Here is a 13,318-nt window from a genome sequence, read left to right as displayed (position 1 = left end):
TCAAATTTCAAGGACTTATTATTTCAAAATCAGTTTAAATTTGATCTAAAGTTCAGGGTCATTTTGTTTTTTTTTTTTTTTTTTCAAAAATGAGAAGAGGCAATAATCTTTTCTTCTTCCTCTTCTTTTTTTTTTTTTTTGTTAAAGGATCAAATGGGACATAATCTTTGTATTATATATATTGAATGAGTATATGCCTTCGGTTAATATTAGCACCCTTCTTATATTTACTTTAAGTCGTCTCATTTTCTTGGTATTGTCATTATTGTTTGTAGCAATCAATTATTGGCTTATCTAGCCAAGTGGATAATATCATAATGTAAAGGGTATCACAAATTCTACTATGAGCATCCGTAGCAGATGTTGCAAAAAAAAAAATCATTTTACAACACCAAAACCCTACTTTATTATTTTACCACATCATTTTACAACATCCCATTTATCAAATGTTCTATCATTCAATTCTATACATTAAAATAATATATTATCTACTCCTGTCATCACCATCAACAACAATAACGGCACATCGACCACTGCCGCAACAACAGCCACCAACAACCACTACCGCAACAACACCGACCAGCCACCACCGACACAACCATCACTTCGCCACCATGCATGCCCAGCAAGGTAGCAACCACCACCACCACACACCCCAGCAAGGCAGCAACCACCAACAAAACAGGGGAAAAAAAAAACCAGCAAATACCAATCACCAAGCACAACCATCACCCAAATGCCAAACCAGCACCAATTCAACACCGATTCAGCACCGATTCAAACAAACAAATAGCCACCAATTCAAACAGACAAACACCAACAGTACCAACAGCAACAGCCACCGATTCATCATTTCATCAAACAAACACCAACAACAACCTTCACCGATCTAGCCACCGTTTCAAACAAACAAACACCAACAACAACCATCACCGATCCAGCCACCAAGAAACCACAAACCCACAAACCCATCAAAACCCACTCACCTCTGCCGTGAGTCCATGACCCACCTTGCCGTGACCCACCTCGCCACAACCCAGGTTGCCGCGACCCACCTCACCGTGACCCACGTCGCAACGACCCACACCGTCACCTAACCCACGCCGGAGCCCACGCCAAAATATACCCACATTGGAACCCATCCTTCACTAGAGAGAGGGCGATTAGACACAGAGGGAGGAGAGAGAGCAGAATCCGGAGAAGTGATGGAGTGGCTCAGAGTGGGATGAGAGAGAATGAATAAAAAACTATATTTTGTTTTTACCATTCTCGTCCGTACCGTTGCAAAAATGCAACGGTACTGTTCACATATGGCAAAACTTATGAAATTTGAAACATCTGATAAAAGGTAGTTTTTATGTTTGGTGTGCCAAATGTGCCAAATATTTGGCATTTGGCACATTTACCACATCTAGTGTGGATGCTCTAACCTACAAACTAACGTAACACGGTTTACCAAAAAAAAAAAAAAAAACTAACGTAACACCAATAATAAAAATGTGATTTAGACATTCATTTATTATGTTTTTAAAATTCACTAATCACCTTCATGCTTCATTGTCACATTATTAGTTATAATGATTGTGCAGTAAAAAATATAGTATTTTGGCATTTTTCAATATCAAAAGATGAAATCTATGAAGAATTCAAGCCCAGATGGCACCTCCTCGCATAAGACCCAACCCAAATCAATGAAATCCTCATCTCTCACTGAGAAGATTTATTTTATTCAACTAAGAAGGCCTTCATGGCTATAAAACGTGGCATAGTTCTTGAAGTCTCAGTCACTCACACACTAGACAGGAGTGTAAGTTGTAAGAACTATGGCTCTTCGATTAACATATTGGATCCTCTTCTTTCATTTTTTGTTCTTAATGGTAATTCAATCCTTCTCATTAAAGTATTTAGTGTTCACACAATATCTAGAGCTAAATTTTACATGAAAGTTCAACATTTCTTAAGTTTGATCTTTGCATTTATTTGTTTGCAGTGTGACCATGGCAATGGAGCAAGGGATATTGTAGCTAAACAAGACTGGAAACAAGTGGAGACGACAGACCAACCTGACTCAGCTAGCTATGAAACTACATCAGGCACCAAAGAGTCAGATTACATAACTGCGTACAGAACTACAGATGCTAAAAAGTCAGGTTATGTAGCACAAGGTGGTTATGCAGCTGCGTACAGTTACAGCTCTAAACAAGATGCAAAAGACAGCTACATAACTGCTTATGGTACCAAAGAAGCCTCCAAAGACTCTGGGATGGAGCACAAAAAGCATGTTAGTGTTTTTGAAAAGCTTACACCTACTGCTTACCCTTTTTTTTGTTTCCAATAAGTTTAGAAACACAAATTTTCACAATGGTTTTGCAACTACTGACATGATATGTTATGATTGGAGCATAATAAAAGCAGAGTCAATAATAGACCCGTGTAAAAGTGATGTTTCTCCAATTATAAATTGTCAACTTAACAAATTACAAAGAAAATGTGTTAAAAAAAACAAACATCTACTTTTTATTGAAATTAATTGTTGGAGCCTTGTCTGCAATGTGGCCATATTGATATATGAGTTTTTATCTGCAGTGCGACCGTGCTAATGGAAGGAAGGATGTACCTAAGCAACACTTGAAAGATGCAAAAAATTTAGGTTATGTTGGTGGTTATGCAGCTGCTTACAGCTCTAAACAAGATGCCAAAGACAGTTACATAACTGCTTATGAAACCAGAAAAGATGCAAAAGACAATTACATAACTGCATACACTAAGCAAGGTTATGTTACTCGATATGGTAGTAAAAATGCTTCAAAGAACTCTAGAATGGAGCACGAAAAGCATGTTAGTCTTTGATTCTTAAATTTGAAATTTTACATTTTCTTAAGAGTGATATCAAAGATATTACAAGTTTTACTACATAAATCTTACAAACTAATGTGTTAACAATTACAAAAAATGTAATTTAAACAATCATTTATTTGACACGTCAGTTTGTAAGCATTTTGTAGTAAAATAGACGAAAACTTTAGCATTTTCCTAAAGTTGACGGCCTGGACACATTAATCTTTGACTTTTTGTTTGTAGGGTGAGGTGGAGGATGTAGCTAACAACTTAAAACAAGGGAAGGTGGACAAGCGAAAAGAGATGGACCAACCTTACATAGCTGGGTATAACAAAAACAGTGAAGCAAATTACATATCTTCATATACTAGCCAAGCTACAAAAGATAGTTACATAACTAAATATGGGACAAAAGAGGCCGCAAAAAACTCTGGGATGGAGCACAAAAAGAATGTTAGTTTTTTTCTCTTAAGGTTGATCTCAATTGAAATCCTGTTTAGTAGTATGGACACATTAATCTTTGAGTTTTTGTTTGTAGGATGGAGTGGAGGATGTAACTAACAAGAAAGAGATGGACCAACCTTACATAGCTGGGTATAACAAAAATAAGGGAGCAAATTACTTAAATTCTTATGGAACCAAAGAAGATGCAAAAGACAATTACAAAACTGCATACGCTAGGCAAGATGCGAAAAATAGCTACATAACTCAATATGGAGATGCCTTGAAAAACTCTAGGATGGATCACCAAGAGCATGTTAGTCTTTGTTTCTTAAAGTTGATCTCAATTGAAATCTTGTTTAACAGTATGGACACATTAATCTTTGAATTTTTGTTTGTAGGACGGAGTGGAGGATGAAACTAACGAGAAAGAGGTGGACCAACCTTACATAGCTGGGTATAACAGAAATAAGGAAGCAAATTACATAACTACTTATGGAACTAGAGAAGATGCAAAAGACAATTACATAAGTGCATACAGTAGGCAAGATGCGAAAAATAGCTACATAACTCAATATGGAGATGCCTCGAAAAACTCTAGGATGGATCACCAAGAGCATGTTAGTCTTTGTTTCTAAAAGTCGATCTCAATTGAAATCTTGTTTAACAGTATGGACACATTAATCTTTGAATTTTTGTTTGTAGGACGGAGTGGAGGATGTAACTAACGAGAAAGAGGTAGACCAACCTTACATAGCTGGGTATAACAGCAATAAGAAAGCAAATTACATAACTGCTTATGGAACTAGAGAAGATGCAAAAGACAATTACATAACTGCATACAGTAGGCAAGATGCGAAAAATAGCTACATAACTCAATATGGAGATGCCTCGGAAAACTCTAGGATGGATCACCAAGAGCATGTTAGTCTTTGTTTCTTAAAGTTGATCTCAATTGAAATCTTGTTTAACAGTATGGACACATTAATCTTTGAGTTTTTGTTTGTAGGATGGAGTGGAGGATGTAACTAACCAGAAAGAGATGGACCAACCTTACATAGCTGGGTACAGAAAAGATGCAAAGGACAATTACATGGCTCAGTATGGAACTAGGCAAGAAGCAAAGGAATCTCCAATCCAAGAGTCAGATCAATCTTACAGAGCTGGCTATAGAAATAAGCAAGAGATGAAAGAGTCAAATTACATAACTTCATATGGCGATAGAGAAGACTCTAAATCATCAGTGATCGAGCATGAAAATACTATGACAACAAAGCCGTCGTCTCACATGGATCACTTGGGAGCATTTAAGTCAGGCTTTTTCACCATGGATGATTTGTTTGTAGGGAATATAATGCCACTCTACTTTCCCATACAAGAACTTTCTGAGTTCTTGCCCAGGGAAGAAGCTGATTCCATTCCTTTCTCCATGTCCCAACTCCCAAACGTCCTTCAACTCTTCTCAATCCCTATAGATTCTCCCAATGCCAGAGCCATGGAAGACACACTCCAACAATGTGAAGCTACACCCATCACAGGGGAGACCAAGCTCTGTGCTACCTCTTTAGAGTCCATGCTTGATTTTGTGCATAGCATCTTGGGTTCATGGGCTAACCTGAATGTTCTGACAACTAAACACCCCACAATGTCAACTGCCTTGACACAGAATTATGATGTTCTAAGAGTTTCAGAGGAACTTTATGCTCCTAAATGGGTTGCTTGTCATCCTTTGCCTTACCCTTACAAGATTTTCTTCTGCCACTTCATAGAGAATACGAAGATTTTCAAGGTTTTACTTGGTGGTGAGAATGGACATAAGGTGGAAGCTGTTGCTGTTTGCCACATGGACACTTCTGATTGGGACCCTAACCACATTCTATTTCGCCAACTTGGTGTCAAGCCCGGCTCATCTCCAGTATGTCATTTCCTCCCAATATATCACCTTGTTTGGGTTCCATCACCAACAACAGCCTCTATCTAAAGAGGTAGCTCTGTTGCCTTTCGATTGTGTAGATGTTAAATAAAGGTGTATCAGAGAGTTCATGTAATATAGTGGACCTTGTGTTTCTGCTTGTATTGGTGCTTAATTTCTAGTTTCTTGTCTGTATGTGTTATGTGGGGAAGATCACACGCACTTCAGTACTTGGCCGAGGTACCCTATATGTAAAAAGGGTTGGACTTTGGTCGCAGTTATTGGTGTATGAAAGATGGTGCTTGTTTTATGAGTTACAAAGTGTTTTTCTTTCAGTTAGTTGATAAGAATCGAATCTTAAAGTTAAAACCCTTCCCTGCATATTGCCATGCAATTCCTAGTAAGCTACAAATTTGATAAGATCATCCCAATAAAAATGTTTCCCACATTGTCATGCCACAATGATAGCATGAAACATAAATTACAATAATTTCTTACATACACCATCAACACTAAATGCTTTTGGAAAATGTCGCATAATACTCACTTTTACAAGATCTTGGAAAAGTTGTTGGTATATCCTTATCCTTGACTTTTACTGGGACTGATTCTTAAACTTGAATTTGTGATAAATCATTTGGATGGACGGTACTTACCATTGTACCAAAATCCAACTCTTCACTAATTGCTTTTGAATAATTCAAAAAGAAAATTTCAACACTTTGAACATTCATTTCATCAAAGGACAAAAAACACTTCTGATTATTGAAAATTTCTTATAATTTTATTAGTTTTGATGGGCAAGTATTTGTTTTGAAACTAAAGAAGTACAAGTCTCAACACCTCACAACACGATATGGAACTAAAAGGAGGTGCACCATTATTTAGCATACTAGCATCTAATAAAAGATGACTGACAAAAAAGGATTTAGAAGGCTGTGAGAAGTAGCCACATACACAGAAGGGAGTTAGAAGGGAAATCCCCTGACTTTGATCTAGAGCTTATTGGCTCAGTTATGCAAGTTCACTCAAATTGAACTGAGGTCACATATAAATTAGAAAGAAAAATATTTTTCACAAAATCCTCAGAAATTAGGCCCAAATGTATAAATTTTGGCCTAAAAATCTGTGGAGCATTTTCAATACGTCGTGGTTTTCTCAAATAAATCAGGTGCCTGAAAGTCTGCCTAAAAGCAATAAATCATTTGCTTTTCAACTCATGACTTAACAACAGTTCAAGAACAATACATATGGAGAGAGAGAGAGAGAGAGAGAGAGAGAGAGAAGCTTTCCTATTTCTAACTTCAAAGATTAAGCCAATGCAATCTGCCTACACTAGAAGCATAAAAAGTTCATACTCCGTGAACAAACGCATTGCCCCCTGCATGGCTTATTTTAGACGATGACCTCGTAATGTGATGGCTCACTTGCCTGTTTGAGATAAAGATTACACATATATTCAACCACCATCTTTAAAACTTAAATACATGAATTATTTTACTGTTAATTACCATTCCAAGAACCACAATTGATGGAACCTTATAACAGTATTATGGAAACATTCAATCCAGGAAAAGCCACATTTCATTTTGTTCGCCCATTAATTGTCAGTCATATTGTCAAGAACAAAAGCAATAGCGAATCAACAGGAAAAGCCACTTACCATAGTTCTGGCGCACCATGGTGAATTTATAAATAGCCTTAATTAGGGAACCATATCTCATGGACTTCAATGATCCCATATGTCTGCAACAACACCCAAAAAAAATAAAAAGCATCCCAAATCAGTCCAAGAAAGAAACTGTGTCAAATAGGGAGAAGTTTCTCAATCACAAGTTCACCACAACTCCCTGATCAGAAAATGAAGAAAGCAAATACAAGCAAGAGAAACTAGATAAGTTTGTCAAACATATGGCAACAAATGAAGATATTAATGTCAAAGGAATCTTTTGGTTTGGCTTTCCTTTTAACAAAGAAGCAGGTTGGGTTACTCAGGTAAATATTGTTGGAAACTCTATCATGGATCGTAATGACACATTCAAGATAAGCTAATACCCTTCTAAGAAAATGAAGTCAAAGACTTTCACATGTTTCTCTATGCCTTCCATCATATAATATTTCCTTTTGAAGACAATTACTTCTATTCCTGCTTAAAATCATATTTTTCCTTTTTGATTTTTAGAAAATTACTTTTTCCTAGGCATAACCAAAAAGTAGTTTTCTGCTTCTGTTGCTTTCTAAAGCAAGAAAGTACTGATTCCAATGAAAACCAAACAATGCCAAATCTCCAGGGAGCTGTTGATCAAAGCTAGAAAGGAAGAACTAGGAAGATAAAAGATGCAAACTCTATTAAAAAAAAATGGCTATTGTATTTGGTATCTTGTAAGTCTCCCACATATAACCAACCCAAGCAGAGCAAAAATATGAAAAATAATTGTCAAATAATCATGTATGAAATTTGAACTCAAATCCTTGGGAGAAAATGGTAGTTGTTGAGTTTCTGTTTCTGAGCCTCTCAGGCAGTCAATAAAGTGTTAGTAAGGATCATGCTAATTAAAAGAGAACTCTCAGAAATAATTCTGTGGACTTTATTGTCCACTTTGGACTACATCAACGCTTAGTGCCTAAATGAGAAAACGGGGAACACATTGGCCACTAATATTGCAAACAGAGAGTTCTTCGGGCCATCTGCGAATTTAAAATTTCACACATCTTTTGTGCAGATGTTTTAGTAAAACCTTCCAAGATCCACTCCCAGGTCTACAGTAACTTCCAAGACCCATTTGTTTATCTAAAAACCATTCCTAGCAAAATGGACATAAAGATACATCTCTTGTAAGCTGAAACAATTAAGGTTATGCATAGCTACTCCTTGTCCTCAGCAAGAAACATTCAAACATTCCTCCATTGACCAAATGGAAAGAAAAAATACTTAGAAAAGGCCGCCATTAAAAGAAGTTCAGACTGCTCCTTATACAGACTCCATTTCACCTTTTTTATTGTTTCCTATGAGTATTGAGCTGAAACATATATGCAGTAAATCTCCAAATGAACCCCCGCAGAAACATATAGAAACAAAATATAATGCTGAATATTTTTTCTTCAGCTTTGGACAAGCTGTCTGATTTAACGAGTCACTGAGTTTTCCACTTTTAATGGCCGATTAACATAAACTTCCCAAAGCACCAAGTATTTAACTACATTATAACAAGAAAGAATACTCACACAATCTCAGTATATCGTATCCTCCATGCAGGGAAACCTTGGTGACATCTCGCAGGTCCATATACTAATAGGAGATCAGGTTCTGGCCCTCCACTTCCTGATAGCACATGAACATAAATGCCCAAAGGTCATACATTAAAATGGAAACAAAATCAATTCTCAAAACCATTTAGCATAACTGAAAATTAAAACAAACCAACAGCTCTTAGTGCCTCAGTCATGTGAGGTTCCGTAAAAATTTCCCCTTCCTGATCTTCACTAGAATTATTTGATGTCAAATACTTTGCAAAAAGTAAGTTGGCTGCTTTTGCTACTGCTTCTTTTCCATCAGAGAATGACACAAATTCTAGCATCATATGTTTTTGGTCAAGTAGCTTATCATTTTCATCAGCTTCCTGTGCACAATAAATGTTAAATTGGTAAGAAGTAAGAACTCTGGTGGCCTATCGGACATACCAATGGTATAATGCCAATTGTAGTTGAATTTTTTTCTATTTGGTATGTTGCATACATGTATGGTAGGTCTTAATCCCACAACATCACCCTCCAACTTGCTCTTACAAGGGAAGGAGGTGCCGTTTGAGCTAGAACCCATTGGCCTAAATTTCAATTGTAGATTATCCAAATAAAGTTGAGCATCTTATATTAATTAGCCACAAGAAAAAGGGCAATTTTTTTATAAACATATTCAAAGGAACAGACAAGTCTTTTTTTTTATATAAGTAAATAACTTGATTGAGATATAAAAGAAGAAAAACAATGAAAATCAAAGCGCACAGGCAGTGTGCTAAGGAAGCAGCAGAAAATCTAAAGTACCTAGCAGTGAAAGTAGAAAAATCAAGGAAATCATGCAAAGAATCAAAAGTATAAACACCCAAAGCATTTTCCCACTCAAACAGAGTCTGAAAGAAAGAAAGAAAGAAAGAAAGAAAGCTTCAAATCAAATAGACCAAAGTCATTAATAGTTTAACAAATACAGATAGAAGCACCAAATCTGTGTACACCCACCCACCCATGCACATCAAGATTTTTGCATATAAAGACTAATTTTAAGTTCATCCTAACAACACTATTTGTTTTACCCACATTAATTTTGTAATAGAAAGTTTTATATGACAAGAAAAGCCAATTTCCTGATATAATATAAAGATTGGTTTCAAATACACTCATAGTCATGTATTGATAATGATAACACATTAGCTGAATGCCTCTCCTCTCCATTTGTAAGTTACCTCTATCAATAAATGGTCATAAACGGGGGATATGAGTGTAACTTTACTGTAAAAAAAAGAACATAATACCTGAAATACTGTTGTATTGCTCATTTTTTCCAATATGGCTTCTTTTGATCTCTTTAATACTCCTTGACGTCAAAATGTTCAAAACACATCATTCAGATAACAAGAATTACACACACATTGACATTATTGCAGAGCAATTATAGAAGAACTTCCACCACTGTTGAACCCACACATCCTCACCTTCCATATCATACAGGCACACATGCTTCACGCCAATAGCTTCCAGCCACTGTAGAAGTTCAATGACCTTCGAAGTTTGGTAAGCTTCTTCACTTCCTACCACAATGGCCAGGTACCGAAGCTTGCCTAAATTAAGGGCTTTGTAGCTCTTCATTAGACCACTAGAGATGAAATAACTTTCAACCACATGAGCTATTTCCAGCAGAAAGTACCATGTGCTGACACTCAGATGCAGAATAAACCACAGGAATTGAAGCCCAAAATTGCCAATCTGCACCAACCTTAAAAACCAGAATGAACATTGTATTTAAGTTTAAAGGAGCACACATGACAGGATAATGGATGCTAATCAGCAATGTTTATCCATAAACGCTATAACAATCAATAAACTCTTAACAAGCACATACAGTCACCCTTTCAGATTCTCAAAACCTCATAAAATATTTCTCAATCAAATTAAAAGAGCTTGCTTTGATGGAGCAAAATACGAGCTTATCTGCTACCATAATATCATGATGAAGGAATACTACCATATAACAGACACCATATTATTAGCACAACTTACGACTTAAAGACAGTCAGATGGCTGCTATATATACCCTTCCCAATCAACCATTTCTCAGACTACGTCCTTGCTGAATGTTCTCTCGAATGTGTTGTTTGATTTTACTATTTTTTCATGCTAGATGCAAGTAATTCCACTCTGCATCATAGTTCGGATTAATCCCATTTTCTTTTCTATGCTGAAAGAAATGAAACTATTATAAAAATAGGTGTACAAATATCTTGAATACTTTAGGAATAAACTTCTTCATATTTTTATTCATCACTTTCAATAATGATCCCCTATTATACGCAATAATTTGTTGCTGTCTATCCATGAATCAGTTCTAAAGACTGCTACAAACTTACACAGAAACATAAAAATAAATTCACTTGCACAAGATGTCCACACTCCATGCTGTCAGTTTTCCAGCTACCTAACATCCATAAACAAGCCTAAAATCTAACATGAAAAACATCTTATATACGTTAAAGGCTGCCACACTCGCGAACTCAACAAAATGGTAAAGATACATTTCTTTTTGGACTCCGTATGAATTCCAGCAATTGGACTGCAAGAAAGCATTATATGATAGCAAAACTTTAACTCAATTAAAAAATAATTAAAAAAAAATTACACAACAAACAAATAACATTAAACAAGAAGCTAATGCTCTTAGCCTTTTACCTGAGCAATCAAACGGTTAGCCTTCTGCATTTCTTCTCTGATATTCATTAGTCTGAAACCTCTATAAGAAAATCAAAATAACGCATCAAACTCAAATTCCCAGATAGTAAAGGAACAAACTTGCCAAAAGAAACCATAAGCAAAAAGATAATTCACGAGGGATTTAAAGAAAACTATCTCCACCAAAAAAAAATTATTGATTAAATAAAACAAAAATATAAAGAGAGAATTTTTCAAATGTGCCCATGAAGATAACAAGCAAATTCTATATCCAAAACAATCAGAAAGACTGAAACACAAAATACCCAATAAAACAAATGCACTAAAATTGAAAAGGAACAAGAAAAATTAAGGAAAAATTGAGTACCTTGGTGAAACCTCTCACTCAGTTTGGTGAGGCAGATAGAGTTACTATGATATTCAATGTTTTTCTTTTCTTTTATGTTTTGACTGTGTCACCTAATCTAAATCCTACAAATTTGCTCAACGTACAAGAGTCTCTTTGGGTATAAATATATACATATATGAGGACAAAGAGAAACTCCCTAGTCCCTATAGATGGGGGCTCAAGCTCAAAGGGTGTGTGTAAACTGCAAGCTAAGAAGTCTCAGTTCAGTTCTAGACTTCTAGTTCAGTCCCTAGTGATAGTTGTAAGATTGTTCCTCTGACACGACCACGTGTAAAGCATTTAGCTGTGGTTCATAATTCACTCTGGAACCATATTTTGGCTCAGCAAGTCTTTAGGCACAATTTTTTTTCTCAAAAAAGAAAAAAAAAAATAGATACTTAAACCAACCCAAAAAAAAATCTAGTTCCACAAATAAATGAATGCACAACTCTTGCCATGACTGTGGACGCACAAAAGTTGTGATTTTTTTTACGTGTAAAGTGGGATACAACTCATTGTTTCACCCAACAAAAATCCCATTAAAAAAAAAAAACCAACAAAACGATGGAACATAAAAACCTTAAAAACAAAAACAAACCCAACAATAGGCCAAGAACCCAGATTCCAATACCACGTGCAAAAGCAAAAGCTTCAAAAATTAATCAATCTTTCTAACCCACATGCACAAAATTAGAAAAATAAAATAAAAGATTGTACCTTGGATAATGCAAATTGGAAAAAAGAAGAAAAAAACTTAGAGGTCGGTGGCGACGTCTCCGGCGGCTTTTCCGGCGACTCAGGCTGCTTGTAGGTTTGGTGGTATTTTCAGGAAGGAGGATGAGGGAAGTCTGTGGCGGTTTTTGGCGGCATTTCCAGCAGTTTTGAGCGGCGGCTGGGGCTGTGTCCGGCTGAGAGGTTTGGGAGGTGCCAGTGGACCATTGGCATTTATATGCAAACTTTGTCCTTGTATAAAAATAAGTACTATTAATTGTTTTATGAAATATTCTATTATGAAAATCAGGCTTTTATTTATTTATTTTTTTCTTTCAAATATGTTCCTGTAAAAAAAAAAAAATTATTATCCCTGAAGTTATTTTTGTTACGCAGTTCCTGCTTAAAAGTAAGTTTTAAAAGATGTTATACAACTAGTTTCTCAAAAAAAAAAAAAAAAGAAAGAAAGATGTTATACAACTAAATAACATCGAATCTAAGCTTTTTAGTAAAAAATTTTGAAAAAAGCTGAATATTTGGCAACAAAAAAAAATATATCATGTAACATTCTCAACAAAAAAAATTTATCATGTAAGGTTGGTGTTTTTTTTTTTTTTTTTGGGATTAAGGGTTTAATTATCCTTTTATGTTTATTTGGTATTATTGTACTATAGGTATAGGCCAAGCCCTTAAATATAATGTATTGTTTGAATGTGTAAATCATATCATTCATTTTATGAGTTGCATTCTTCTAAAAATTAATAATAGTAATAAATTTATGAGTTGCATACATCCACACGTTTACCTTATAAATGGAACGGTCTAAAGACTCTAAACGTGTAACTTTCTAAGTGGTATGGTGAAAAAATTAAAGTTAATATGCTCTCTTATTAGAAAATTGATATTATTTTAACCATAAATGAATGGTATAATTGTTAGCTGGTAGGTGTATATTAGAAATGTACTATTCAAAAAAAGTGTAAGCTAATATCACGTATAATTTGAATCATATAATGATGATTATTTTTAATTGTATTCGTGTATATGCACGGAGCTACACGCTAATTTTTATAGATAAAAAAGGTACAATA

The 13,318-nt window shown here is 35.4% G+C and overlaps 2 protein-coding genes across 8 annotated transcripts; one reads left to right on the top strand and one right to left on the bottom strand.

Annotated features, from left to right (window-relative positions):
• The first annotated feature begins 1,466 nt into the window (after window positions 1-1,466).
• Window positions 1,467-6,111, top strand: LOC142643860 (uncharacterized). The gene is made up of 8 exons (XM_075818588.1): window positions 1,467-1,877; window positions 1,991-2,281; window positions 2,587-2,838; window positions 3,082-3,291; window positions 3,377-3,595; window positions 3,681-3,899; window positions 3,985-4,203; window positions 4,289-6,111. Exons 1-8 carry the CDS (start codon window positions 1,824-1,826, stop codon window positions 5,258-5,260), a joined length of 2,436 nt encoding a protein of 811 aa, XP_075674703.1. The 5' UTR covers window positions 1,467-1,823; the 3' UTR covers window positions 5,261-6,111.
• LOC142643859 (uncharacterized) lies at window positions 2,416-12,481 on the bottom strand. 7 transcript variants are annotated; one of them, XM_075818581.1, is made up of 9 exons: window positions 11,496-12,084; window positions 11,129-11,189; window positions 10,975-11,012; window positions 9,898-10,178; window positions 9,718-9,779; window positions 8,613-8,811; window positions 8,417-8,513; window positions 6,855-6,937; window positions 2,416-2,627 (listed from the first exon to the last, which is right to left on the bottom strand). In XM_075818581.1, the coding sequence occupies exons 2-9, from the start codon at window positions 11,174-11,176 to the stop codon at window positions 2,527-2,529; spliced, it is 909 nt and encodes a 302-aa protein (XP_075674696.1). In that variant the 5' UTR covers window positions 11,177-11,189; window positions 11,496-12,084; the 3' UTR covers window positions 2,416-2,526. The 7 variants fall into 7 exon arrangements, with proteins under 7 accessions (XP_075674696.1, XP_075674695.1, XP_075674698.1 ...); XM_075818580.1 differs by lacking the exon at window positions 11,496-12,084 and adding an exon at window positions 12,234-12,474 and having other exon boundaries at window positions 2,417-2,627; XM_075818585.1 differs by lacking the exons at window positions 2,416-2,627; window positions 11,496-12,084 and adding exons at window positions 6,215-6,622; window positions 12,234-12,472.
• Between the last annotated feature and the right edge of the window lie 837 nt (window positions 12,482-13,318).

The sequence above is a fragment of the Castanea sativa genome, chromosome 7, assembly GCF_040712315.1.
Source record: "Castanea sativa cultivar Marrone di Chiusa Pesio chromosome 7, ASM4071231v1".
NCBI lineage: Eukaryota > Viridiplantae > Streptophyta > Magnoliopsida > Fagales > Fagaceae > Castanea > Castanea sativa.
This window is presented reverse-complemented; position numbering and strand designations above follow the sequence as displayed.

What these genes read in the sequence shown, in the direction of transcription:
- LOC142643860 (XM_075818588.1), top strand. Translation starts at nt 1,824, where the DNA reads ATGGCTCTTCGATTAACATATTGGATCCTCTTCTTTCATTTTTTGTTC. An exon ending in GGATGGATCACCAAGAGCAT is followed by an intron (nt 3,596 to 3,680) that starts GTTAGTCTTTGT and finishes TTTTGTTTGTAG; the next exon opens with GACGGAGTGGAGGATGAAAC. An exon ending in GGATGGATCACCAAGAGCAT is followed by an intron (nt 3,900 to 3,984) that starts GTTAGTCTTTGT and finishes TTTTGTTTGTAG; the next exon opens with GACGGAGTGGAGGATGTAAC.
- LOC142643859 (XM_075818580.1), bottom strand. Translation starts at nt 11,176, where the DNA reads ATGAATATCAGAGAAGAAATGCAGAAGGCTAACCGTTTGATTGCTCAG. An exon ending in CTAACCGTTTGATTGCTCAG is followed by an intron (nt 11,013 to 11,128) that starts GTAAAAGGCTAA and finishes GCTTTCTTGCAG; the next exon opens with TCCAATTGCTGGAATTCATA. An exon ending in ATACGATATACTGAGATTGT is followed by an intron (nt 6,938 to 8,416) that starts GTGAGTATTCTT and finishes GTGTTGTTGCAG; the next exon opens with ACATATGGGATCATTGAAGT.